Source organism: Pseudopipra pipra, chromosome Z (assembly GCF_036250125.1).
Source record: "Pseudopipra pipra isolate bDixPip1 chromosome Z, bDixPip1.hap1, whole genome shotgun sequence".
NCBI lineage: Eukaryota > Metazoa > Chordata > Aves > Passeriformes > Pipridae > Pseudopipra > Pseudopipra pipra.
Window position 1 is genome coordinate 4,758,853 of NC_087581.1, and position 13,561 is coordinate 4,772,413.

Genomic DNA, 13,561 nt, shown 5'->3' on the forward strand with positions numbered 1-13,561 from the left:
GGTTCATTACTGTTCCCAAATGACTGCTAAATCATACGGGGGAGATTTTATTTTCATTTCGGTCATGATTTAAACTAAAAACAGGAGTTATTTAAGACAGTAGGTGAAACAGATTTCATCCTCTGAGCTCCTTAAATTCTTGTAGGGCTAGGCATAGAAGGCCTTGGATTTCTAATATATAGACTCTGAAATCTTCAGACACTTCTTTAAAAATATGAGTTCCTCATAAAAGTGGGGGATTTTAGGCACCTGAGAAAACAATTCAGGAAACACCTCAAGACCACAGACAGGCATGCATGAAATTCCTGCCCTGTCTCAAGGCTCAGAGGAAAACTGTAGGCACCCACAAGGAGTCCAAGATACAGAGCTCTGGAGAGACACTTCTGATGTTCAAAGTGGCTCACTCAAAGTGCCTCAAAGTCTAAAAGACTTCTTTCAGGAAGCAGGAAAAATCTCTGCAGGAAAGACTTCCTGCAGAGTCTCTTACCTTAAAAACAGTGCCCTAGTAATGTATGTCCAAATCTTCCATTTAAATACGTTAAATATATTTTATATTTTTCAAACCCACTCTGAACTCCCCATTTAAAGTATTTTACTGTAGGAAAAGCAAGAGAAGGCAGTTACTGACTGAAGAGGAAAAAAAGCTTGCAGAAAAAAGTAATAATGCGGCATGCACACGAAATTGTTTCATTCAAAACCTAAAAGCTGATACTGGTGAGTATTTTTAAGCTTGCCTTTTAAAAAAATTATTTATTTATTTCATGCGTTTGACTACATTTTTCTACTGAATACCTGGATTTCTAACATACTGGAATAAAGAGGACAGGCCCTTAGAGACCTCAAGGAAATGGCATGAAACACGGAAAGTTTCCCCGACTAGCAGTCAGGGCATCAGGGATTTCAAAGTCCATCTGAGTTCCTTTCAGCCTTGAGAGTTATCTTTGATTAAGTGAAGCATGGACCTTTAGAGACTAAAAATTGATACCTGGTGCTTGCAATAGCCAATAACACCTGACTGCAGCTGGAGAGGCTGATTTGTCCATCACTTTTACTGCTAATACCTAGATTTAGTAGAGGAAAAAGTTCTCATATAGCAGTAATTTTTCCATTTCACTAGAGGACAGTTACAAAAAACTACTGAAACCAGTACAGGACTCTGAAAACCTTAAATAAAAGGCAGAAGACAAAGCAAATGAGATGCAATTACTGAAATAAAATAAGTTTGATGACAATTGTCTTTTAACAGTAAAAAAGCCTTACAAATTATCTCAAACTGCTCTGTTCTCATTGTTGGAGGGAAAAAACAACCAACCAAAACACAACAAACCCCAAGCTCAGTACTTCAGTACTTTTCCTGTAACCCCCAAGCGCCGACATTATTTTAACATGGCTCATAACAAAAAAGTACAATTTAGTGACTATTTTAACTGAATTCCTATGTTTAAACTTGAAACGACAGCATAAAAACTCCTCCAATGAAAATGGTTGGATGGACGGGGTGGTTTTCTGGCTTTCCCAGCAAATTCTGACACTACTGTCAAAATCTTGCCTTTGTTAACAGAGCATTGCCATGCTGACAAAAATCAGAATTCCTAATTTATTGTCATCATTTTCATCAGCAGCATGTTACAACTTTTCCAAGACTATACAAAAGTGAAAGTAACATGAGTTTTTAATGACTTATTCAGGATACAGGTTTTAAAGTCATTATGCAGCAACAGCTGGGGGTAAAGCTTATCACTGTCATCCATATGATCGATAAGAGCTCAGCTTGTCCTTAGGATTGTAACTTCCAACTTCTCCCCTCAAGCTGTCCATTCTCAAAATACGCTCGATAAATTAAGAAAAAATTCCATATTACAGGAAAAAAATATGTTTGATGTATATTGTTAAATGAGAAATACTGTTCAAGATATCTATAAGAGAAAAAGTTTTAGCAGATCAACAGCTAAGAGTTATGGTCTTTTTGCAATAAGCATCACAGAAAATGGAGTTGCAGGGAGAATCTAAAGGATGAAAGTATATGTTAGGTTTTTTTTTTTTTTAATAAGGATTTTCCCCTATCAAGACCAGTAACATTTGAAAACACGTTTAAAAATTCTACTACATTTTACATACTATAGTAGTTTGCACCATTAATAAACAGATTTAACAATGTGCTTATCTAAACACTGATATAGAGGGAAGGTTTGAATCCCATAGTTCTTCCATTTTTGTAATCTTCAAACCTGCTTTAGGATAGATGGTTTTGACCATCTGGAAATACAAACACATGGTGTCATCTCACATGTGGATCTGTTTAGGTCCCTGCTGTCTTACCTGGCAACCCTTTCTAACCAAGACTGAAGAATAAATCTGATGTCAGTTGGGGCACTTCACACTGGAGACGGACCACAGCTCTACCTCTAAGCATTAAATTAGAAGACAGTACAGCCCTTTCACCTATCAACACATGATAGCACATGTAACATGATGTTAAAACCAAATGTGGTTTTCAAGTTCTGACTGCTCAGTCTTTGACCTGCTCTGAAGATATTTATAACCTGATTTTATCCACATAGCAATTTGCCCTCCTGCTACAGAACAATTTCAGGTGTATGGCTCAGGTCAAAGCACCTGTACTTTGGGAACGCACACTGGGAACTTGAATCTACACACAGGGATTATTGAAAGATGAAGCTGGCCAGTCACCAGGGTGGATTAGCTCGTCAGACACACCACATGCCCGGCTACTCAAGAAAGCCATTTGAAAATCTAGGATATCCTGAAATATCTACACACAGGCTGGACCTTTGGGAAATCTTTTTATGTCTATAAAGCTAGTTGAAATTACTAAGACAACTCTAATGGGAAGGGAGACTACACTTCTTTGTGAAAGCTGAAACACTACTGATGACTGTACCGATGTCTTACTCTTCTAAAAGGTTTAGGAAACATGAAGACATCCATATCTGGGTATTTTATCAGTACCTAGATCCCAACTCTACAATCAAAATCAGAGAGTGGAACAAATGCAGAATAAAGTGTTTTTGGGAGAAGGCATGAATTGCAACATACTAGCCTAGTGCATCTTCCATGAAAGTTAACTGAACAGCTACACCTCATGTATCACAATCCCGCTTCACAACCATCCAGCTCGTCTTTCCAAGGCAACAAAGGGAACATTAGCTGTTGATTCAAATGCTGGCTTTGATATATAAACCAGTCTGTAACCCTAAAAAGAGGCACTGATACTGCTTAAAACCGGGCATTCAGCTGCCAAAGTGTCTTACTGTTTACAAAGCACAGTAATATTTGCTGCTAAAGATTTGGAAACAAGAAATTATAATACAGAGCAATTAATAATATATTTAATCTCCAGAAGAAGTAGAAAATTCAAAGTTTTCAGAGAAAATAAATATTCCTGTTATGCAATACTGACTATATAATATGACCTTCAGGTCACCAGCTAAGACCTATTTATGAAACTGATGCAAGTACTCTTGCAATTTTTAACATTACTGACACATAAGGATGTTTTGCCTGAAGTTTCCCATATCTCTTTCCACAAGAACTGCTACAGTTCTCCTTGAAGTAAAATGATACAGAGCATTTAAAAACCTGAAAATTTAGATGTCCTGCTCAACACTACTAAAAAAAGTCACTGTTTCCTGAACTATAGCATAAGAGTCATGAAAGACCGCAGAAATTACTTCATCAAGATAACTGACACGGTCACATAAAAAATACATTCCTAACACTGAGAAGGAAACAACTTGTTTTTTATGAATGTCAGTAACTACTGCTTAATATTTAAATTATACTGTATCTATTAGAAGCATAGACATTTGTATGTTAGAAGGTGGTGCACCAATTCTATCGGAAGGAGTCAAACAGAGATGTGGCTACATTCACGGAACTAAAAGGTAGAGCCAAAAAATGTTAATGGTATTTATTGCCATATAAATCCAAGAGACGTATGTGAACCCACAGCTGGTACCCAGCATTCTTTACCGTACTGGAAGTCTTCAATTCATTAAATAAATATCATCAAGAAAGGATGCATATAGGGTTATACAATTTTGAAGAAGGTACTTAGAGCATGGAACCTTCAAGAGAAGAATGAAATTAGTTTTTTCCAACTTAAGGCTAAGGGATTCTCTGTAGCAAGACACAAGCCTTTGCAGCAAGTCTTTGTTGTATTTGGAACACAAGGATTTCTCACAAAACCTCTCAGCATGTGGCAGAGCACATGCAGTCAGGCTCAGGGTGTATGGTGGATGTGCACTGCCCTCTGCTGCACTCCCTAAACTCTTCCACTAAGTCACTGCGCTGTTACTCCTTAACAGAGACAGGTAAGATGCATTTTATCCCAAAATCAAAACACTAAACTATTGCTACTTCAGGAAAAAGAGTGTGCTATGAAAAGATATATACTCATCACCATTGACAAATGACAGAGACCTCCCAAAACACATTTTTAAACTACTGTTTGTACATTTTCAAGCAGATAAGGAAAAATACACTTCCTTTAGTTGTTCCCCTGTGAGCTTAGAGAAAGACCTTTTACCCTAATCAAGGCCCAGTGTTAATTTTCTACTCTTTGGGAGTATGCCTGTTCAAAGCAATACAAGTTTCAGCCTCATCTGTAAAACTAACAAGCCTCCTCCTTCTTTTTCCAAATAACATTTTTTATTTATATGTTTCTCATTCAATAAGCATTTCACTTTATAATAAACATTCAACCACAACTCTTAACTCTCCACCACTATGTAATGAAGGTATTCAAGGCATCAGAACTCCTAGGGAAGCTGTAGTTCAAAAGTAAGCAAGCAAGTAAAAATAAGCCCAGCACAAAAATTGGAAAAAAAAAAGTCTCCTATAAGAAATGTTATTTGTAAAAACTTTGTGACGTTTATGCAGATACATATGAACTCATTTTCAACAAAAACACTTGCATTTCCCTCCCTCCCAAAGCATTGATTCTAATAATTGGAATAGCTTAGCTTTCAAATCCTTCATTTCCTCTAGTTAAGAAGTCTTCTTCTTAATCACTGGATCAAATGTTACCTTAAAAGAGACAATATAACTTACATTTTAAAATATATTCTAATCTACAACATTCAGTGGGTTATACTCACAAGGAAAATGGAACAAAAAAGTGCCAACACATTACAAATTAAACAACTGCTGCTACAAAATTATACTGCTAAAAAGAATTACCTGTTTTTGTTAGCAGCAGATTATCCAGATGTCTATCTCCAACTCCAAGGATATAAGTAATCACACAATAACCAGCTGTAACAAGTAAATTGTAAACATCAATATAAGTACCCTTCCTGGAGAGCAACAAGTTCCACACAATTAAAGAAAGTATATGACATTATCTTAGGTCTTGTTCACTAGTAATACATATAGCAGAGACTCAGGCAGCAATGGTGCTGGTGAAGAATAAGCAAAATTATCAGCACCAGGAAGAAAATTTGAATAAAACACTTGAAATTTATTCAGTACTGCCCAGATTTTAACTTCTTAATACACAATTACATCTTTAACACTAAAAAGACTAAATTGGTTCAATATTGGGATTAAGATATTTCAAAGGAAGCTGAAATATTTTGAGCAAAATGACTGTAGATATTTCGAACTGAAGATATTGTAAGGGCACTGTAAAAAGCATTAGACACTGATATGAATCTGAATGTTCACGTCAGAAGCATTCACAAGCCCACCAGTAGGTCTGGTAGTGATAAAGAGCAAACTCTTCTAACTGTTACTTTCACCCATTAACCAAAACAGTTTGAAGACCCTAATGTTTTCAAAACAAATTAAAATTTCAATACAAAAGAATTATTATATAAAATGCTTTAGATCTCCCCAACTCACAATGCAGAGGGGGCAGAGGTAAGATTATTGCTGGAAAGCAAAGAGTACTTAACTTATCCTCACCCATAAGAACAAAGAGAGGACTTGTGTATGACATGCCAGGCTCAAAATGATCCTTTTCCCAGGAATTCTGACAGCAAGTACATGCACAGTGTCCTGTTTGCAGTCATCTAAACTGAAATGTCTCAAATACCTCATCCCCTTCATCCTTTAGACTTCAGGTATGAAGTTATCAGCTGTAAGACTGTAACTTACCACAGCTCTTAACATATGTGTCCATCACCTCTGCACTTATCCCGTGAGGGCCAGTGTCACTAGGTGCATGTTTTCTGAAGAAGTTCTGGAGAGAATGTCATGAAGATATTTAGTTATTCCACATGATATGAAATTGGATCTTTAGAAAAAAAAATCTGAACCAAGACCACAAATGGCCATTATTAAAATCTGTTAAACTAACGACCACTCCCAAAATACCTAGTAAGATCTTATTTAATAAGATCTTTACTTATTTTCTGTCTCAATCATCACATTCGTATCCTCAACACACAAATTGAAAAGCACTTTTATTTATTAAATGTTTCATAAAATTACCAATGCATTGAAAAGTTACTAATCAATGAGTGACAATACTTTCCAAGCAAATTGTTTAGGTCAGGTCAACAAAAACTAAGCCAGGATTAAGGGTCTTGCTTTGTAACTTCATTTGGGAAGCAGTCTCCTACAAGGTTTATCATCATTACATGTTTCCCTATTCCTCAAGAAAACCAGGTGCTGCTACTGAGTTTAAAAAGAAAATAAACCCAGGTTATTATAATATCTGAATTTATTATAATAAAAACTTGACATTTCCTGTGAAATGTGGACAGGGCCAAAACAGTCCTAACCACCAGCCAGAAGAAAACTGTTTTTTTCATGACTAAGAGAAAAGATCATTGAATTAAATCCAAGTCTAAGCACAAGTTTGTTCCATTAAGAAAAATCTAAGCAAGCACTGAGGAGGAGCACTTAAGAGGAGCATAGTGGCCACCTGGATGCGTACAGGTGACTTAAAATCATAATGAAAAAATTAAGACAACTATTTCAATGAAATTCTAAAACATGAACTGTCATTCTAAGACTGTTGATAGAAGGTAAGTAACACTCAAATATCAAAACACCTTTTCTTTCCTGCAGATCTGCATTAACAGCCAGTATTGGATTACTTGCTTTGAATCTTTTCAGAAGTTAATGTTTATACGCAATGCTGATCTTTAATAGAACAGCTGTGAAATCCAAAATGAACATTTACAGGAGGAGTAAAACAAACTTTTACAACACCTAATTCATTAGTTTTTATTTCCCTGGCCTACAATGCCCAGCTACTCTGTCATGCCTCAGCACAGGAAATCTGGGCTCTGTAATGTATTTTGCCATTGATCAGTGCAGCAAACTAAGATCTCATTCTTTTTGTGTTTTATCTATTTGGATTAATAATTCTTTACAGGAACAATTGCTTCTTATGTCTCCACAGCAACAAAAACACCTATTTCCTATTGGAATTTGATGTAATAAGTAATTGCAAAATGACAGTTTCACAAGCATTTCTAAAGATCATGGCTAGGCTTTGCAAACAAAGATCTGAGATTTCTAAAGATATTATTTTATAAAAACACATAATGGACTAAATTATGAATAGTACACTTTTAAGATTACAAAGGATTGCCAAGAAAACACTTTATGATCTCTATGATTATTGACTGTGCAGCTGTAGCTTATCATAACCTTTACAGAATGGAAAGCTACATAAACTCATGCAACTTGATAATAAACTTATGCTGTTCATTGATAAATGACAAGCATTTTTTATAAGTGATAAGCATTTGATATGCTTATCTGTTAAGCAAATGATAATGACCAATGGTAAGAAAATTTTAATCTCCATATTTTTAATATATGTAGTTTTTAGGAGCCAGGAGCTAGTGTGCTTTGGCTCACTGTTACTGAGCTATAAACAAATGCAAACTTCATTATCAACTACAAAAAACTGAAAACAGGTACTGTGACAAGTTGAATCCACATAAATATGTTCTATTTTCATTAAAAAACTTACTAGCTATTTACCTCATATGGCAATTCTGTATGTTTTTATCTATCTATATTTATCTCAACCAGCCGATCTCTGCTACCTAGCTTGGTTTGTGTGGTGTGCTTCGACCTAGCATGAGTTTTGTGTGCCACTATTGCTACGTGTCCCTACTCAATTCCATGAGAATTACAGAAAGTTTGCTAACAAAGCTAAGTTATAGTATCTAAACATCCACTGTGTCAAGGAAACAGTCTTCAGAAATATGAACAAACTAGTTGTTACATCAAAAGAACCGTTATAGCATACTTTGACAGGGTGTCAAGTCAAAACTAATGAATGAATGACAAACATTGTGAAACAAAAAAGTTCAGAAAAAAGTGTCAGGTATCTGCCATTCATCATTACAGCAAAGCTAGAATTTCAATTTCACAACTAAATTACACTTTAATTATTTAAATCATATTACTTTTAGAACACAAGATACTCAAGCAGTCATTTAAGTATACATTTTTAAAGCAAAACATCTGCTGTAAATACTCTTAATGTTTCAAGCTGTAATTTGTATTCTAACCACAGATAAAAAAAATTAGGTGATAGACTGAAGGAATTTTGTACAAGATCTACACCTGCAAGCTACACCGTTTGATTAGAAGACAACTTAAAATTCCCTCATCACATACCTGTATTGTTTCCTCAGTAGCAAGAACTTCTGCAACTGGTACTGACTGAATAAACTGCATGAAGCCTGTGACAGAAAACAACCAGAAGGTTTCCAACACACAGAACTGTCAAGCTACTCTATAATGCATGTTTATGAACAGACAACACTTATACACACTGCTCCTCATCAGAAAAAAACCCCTACATTTTTGTCCCATGTTCCAATTTTCTGCCTTCAATAGTTTTAAAACAACTCGTTACTAACATCAAATTAGCGTGCAAAAGGTCTGTTGTTCCAAGTTTTTGTGAGAAGAGAAAGAATCTTAATGGCTTTCTAAATATTTATCAAGAATGTATCTAAAAGCAGAGCCAAGTTTGATTCTGCTTTGTTTTTCTCCTCAATTTCATGCAAACATCCCTAAATATGAGTGTTATTTGTTCGAGATCACACAACAAGCTACCAGCAAAGACTGACACACTACTGATTGTCACCTACTCCAAAATCCAGACCAGGCTTCTTTTATTGAAGGTATCTGACTGACCTATGGAATAATGTGGTCACTTAGGTTGTTTAATTTCATGACTTGCATTGCAACAAGATTTTGTTACACACTGTCTAGGAACATAGGGATAAGTTTTCTTTCCATACTGTATTTTTAGGAAATAACAGTATTCATACCATGTTTCGTACTAGTTGCCAGCACTTTATAGGGTGTCAGCTTCAAGTCCAGATTCTCTTTCCTTAAGAGCTGGGAAAAAAACCCAAACAAAAACAAAACAACACAAAGCAAAGATGAATTAAACAGAAAGGCAGATTCCATTTCTGAAAGGATATGTACTGGACGTTGATCTCCACTGTTTCTCACTCAAACTGATAATGAGTGAATGGCAATTTAAAAAAAAACAAAAAAATATAATCTACACAGGATAATTGCATGACTATAATGAAAAGAAAAAAGCCATCTAAGATCTGAGAACTCTGTAATGTATTAGCAATACAAGCTGCATTAACAGTGTTTAACAGTCTTGCTTTTGACAAGGAAAATCATGAAAACTGAAAGACAAGGATGGCGATTAATAATTCTCACCTTATCCATGAGTGAAATAATCTGAAGAATAAGTTGATCTTGACGTAAATCATCACCATGCTTAAAAATTACTGGATATTTGCCTCCATCTTCTGTCTTGAAGAATAACTGAGCAGGCATTAAGGCACTCTGGAAAAGGAAATATTCTACTAAGCTGGTTCACAGCAATGCTTATATGAACACGCAGTTACAACAGAGTTCTGAAATACAAGTCTTTGTATTGCACTTGTAGTGACTCAACAGACAGAGTGTACCATTTCCAATTACCAAAAGTCTGATTCTAACCATATTTTCAAAAAGAAAAACACATTACGGCTTTCCTTCTTTTTTAAAAATCAAGGAATATGAAGGATACATTCCCCCTCTTAACTTCCCATGGTGGTAGAACAGGAAAGAAGTATTCTATTTTTTTTCTGTATGCATGTAATTCCAATCAACAAAGAAGCCGTATACAAAAGGTCACAACAAAACAAATTTAAACTGTCCAGAACAAGAAGAGACACAATTATAGGATAAGCAACAAAGAATTGCTAGGGGCAAGACATCTTAAACAATTAATTGCTTCCTTAACCTATTTAGTAAAAGCAAAAATGCCTTTTACATTGTTGTTTGACGAAGCCCATTTAATTGCTTAATATTTTTCTGCATAAAATGGTTTGAAGAGGATCAATTACCTACATGAAGGATATAATCCACTGCAACTGACCAAGTCACTTCCCTCCAAACCAAAACAAACAAAAATAATTGAGGATACAGGGTTTAATATTGAGTAGTTAGATTAGATTTTCATATACAGTTAATGTTTCAAAACTATTAAGTTCCATAAATAAAGGCAAAATTATTCTCTACATAGTCCTACAAAAGCTAACACGTAATGTCCACGGCACCAGAAATTAGTCATTCTTCCCTTTTTAGGTCTGTTTGGTTTTTTTATCCCACAGCACTGAGTGAGATATTAAATGGAAATCTGTAACCTTTCAGAATCAGGAGAAGAAAAAATATATGATTTTGAAACAAGCTCATGGTTTTGGTCCTAAAGTCTTTGCATTGCTACACAAGACCAATATACAAAAGACTGATTCAAGTTTGCTCTGAACAACTTCAGCTGTTATTATTGATAGGAAACATTTAGATGCTGTTCCAGCAATCTTTCTGTCCACATTCTTTCCTCAAGCTTTAAATCACATTCACAAAAAATGCTGACTCAAATCTGCAAAACATTGTTTTCCTGACAAAATCTTTCCAATGTTGCCTCCAATCAAAGGTGCAAGAGCATGCATACCCTTCAAAGAGACTAACAGGTAGCTAAAGAAGCAAGCTAGAGCTGGTAGAAAACTATGCAAAAATATTCCGATTTTAAGTAAACATAAATCATATCACAGCCAACAAGCAGCCTGCTAAAACTACTGATGATAATAATAAATTCAAGACCTTGTAGAGATGCTGGCTGTCACAGTAGCTTGTATGTTTTTTTAACTGGCAGAGAATGCCTCCTGGACATAGGCCCAGCTTGTAAAGCATATTTTGGTCATCTTAAAATTAGATTACAGTCACCTCTATGAATTGAAACCAAATTTGTAAAGAGGCCCTACATCACTGTGACCACAGGTAATAACTTACACTGCAGGCATTAACTTACATTTGAAGTAGTATAATAAACAAAATAACCCCAGCCTTTCAGCAGTACATTGGCTGTTAAGATTAAGGGATGGCCACATGATCACAAGCAGCTGCTACAGACTGGTTTAGGGAATTACCAACTGTAGGGATACAGGATCTACCTGTCAGCTTACTGCAACTGCATGACAAGACCACTTTATTGCTTATTGCTCCCTATGAACTTAAGTTTTATTTTGTAATGGAACAGACACGCATGTGTAGCTGAGAGGTGGCACATCTGCCTTGATTTGCATCATTTTGATCCTAAGTATTCCTGCTGAACATAGGAAGAAAGTTCTGGGAAATTCTGAACTTCATAATCTGTATCAGTCTTATAAAAGCTGCTTTTAAGTTTGGAACTTGAAAAAAAAAAGAACATAAAGAGTTGTTTAATCACTTTCAGAGCACGCTACAGTTACATTTTGCCTCAACTATGTCTGTCCCTTTAAATCTTTCAACTGATGTTTCTAAGCTTGCTGCTCACAAGACTTGTTTGTATTTCAGCTGTTCAGAAGATCTCACTTACCTTGAAGAGTGTGGCTTTTTCAGGGATTATTCCTTTAATTTTCACCTGAGGTTCCAGAGGAAGTGGAATAAGTTCCATATCTGCTAAATTCATCTTTTCATTATCAGCTAACAATGCCTGAAGCCTCTCATTCTAAAAGAATGAAAAATTGTTTAAGAAAAAAACCTACACAACATAAAACACATGGTATGTAAAAGAAAGGATGCATTATTAACAAATATTCAATTTATTCAATTCTTTATATGTCCAAAGAATCAAGCTTTCGCTCATAAAATCCAGGGAAATAAAAATTCTCTATTTGTAGTAATCTGAATAAGAAAGGAGATATTCTATCTAGTGTTTATACAGTCAAGCAATTTTATAAATTACAGATACAGCTGCTAACTAAATTTCACTATCTATCCCCGCCTAATACATCACAATAACCTCTGCTATCTTCCCATGTCCCCCACAGCTTGTTCACTGTTGTATTATCAGCTATTAAATTATCCTCACATCCTTCTTCTGCCAAAATACCCAAGAGTGTTCTCAAGGGCCTCTTCTGTTCTTCATCTACAAACTTTTAGAACACTTTGGAACCTTGGCCCATTGAAACCTCTCCAAAGTTTGTTTAACATTAAGCAAAATTATCACAGGACAATGGACACCTGTTATAAATCTGAGTGCTAAGAATTTTTAATGGAAAGCTAACTTCTTATTGTCAGACTCAAGCCACAGGTAGGTTTTCCAAGCTTTCAGTTACCTTTTTCTTGCGGTTCCCACTTTCACGCTGCACTGCTTTCATTACATGAACCAGCCGGTCCACAAATGTCTGCTGGGCTGCCAACAGTGAGCGCATAACCCTGACAGACTTATCACCCTAAGAGAATGAAAAGAAACAGAATTAGTTCCTTGTTCTGTAATTATTTTATCTAGAAATTATTCCTTTGTTCTTAGACCTTTGTGCTTTTAAGAGCTAAGTGAATAACGATCAATTTCCTGTCAATTCAAAAGGTATTTTCTGTAAAACACAATCTGAATCACTGCAGGTGATTCTGGCAGGTGGCAATCAATTATCTGACCTAACAGTGCACTTCAATTTGCATACACAACTTCAGTGGTGAACAGTCATGCATGACAAACCTATTCACACAGCCAAAGTAAGATAGTAAGGATAAGCGTGGAATATTCTTATGAAGCGTAAGAGTCAGATTGAAGTAACGCCCCTAAAACTGGAAATAATATGAAGTATGAGATATATGAAAATCAGGACAGACTGCACATTTGCTATAAATTATAACTTCCAATTCACAGAACGTTTTTCAGCTTTGTTGTAGCTATTCTTCCCCGCTGCTCCAGCACCCTCTGCTGCTGACACACAGAACAGCAAGCACTATTGGTGAATTCAACAAATCGGTCACTCTATTTGTATTTCAAGGACAAGTGCCTCCAATAAAGAAACAGTAAATAAACTAGCCTGATTACACAAGGCTTTTACAGGGGTTCAGACCCATAATAAGGCGAGGATTTTAGAAACAGTATGTTACTACCAGCAACAAGCAACAAGAAAGAAGTGTTCTCAATATCTGTTCTTTTCCTTTTCAGTAGTTTCTTTGGTTTTGTTACAAATTCAAAATTCAAGCAAAAGCAGAAGCTTTTATAAAATTTCAAAATATATGACACAAAAAAAAGTTTCATCCCCTTAGACACCTCTGCCTT

General features: G+C 35.6%; 1 protein-coding gene across 3 annotated transcripts in view; it reads right to left on the reverse strand.

Annotated features, from left to right (window-relative positions):
* Positions 1-13,561, reverse strand: part of PIK3C3 (phosphatidylinositol 3-kinase catalytic subunit type 3) — a 68,830-nt gene that overhangs the window by 26,581 nt on the left and 28,688 nt on the right. For all 3 annotated transcript variants that reach the window (XM_064642303.1, XM_064642304.1, XM_064642302.1), the window contains 7 exons: positions 12,606-12,722; positions 11,864-11,995; positions 9,679-9,807; positions 9,270-9,339; positions 8,611-8,675; positions 6,121-6,205; positions 5,203-5,277 (listed from right to left, as the gene is read on the reverse strand). In XM_064642303.1, the coding sequence (XP_064498373.1) occupies positions 5,203-5,277; positions 6,121-6,205; positions 8,611-8,675; positions 9,270-9,339; positions 9,679-9,807; positions 11,864-11,995; positions 12,606-12,722 (673 nt within the window). The remainder of the gene's footprint in view (positions 1-5,202; positions 5,278-6,120; positions 6,206-8,610; positions 8,676-9,269; positions 9,340-9,678; positions 9,808-11,863; positions 11,996-12,605; positions 12,723-13,561) is intronic.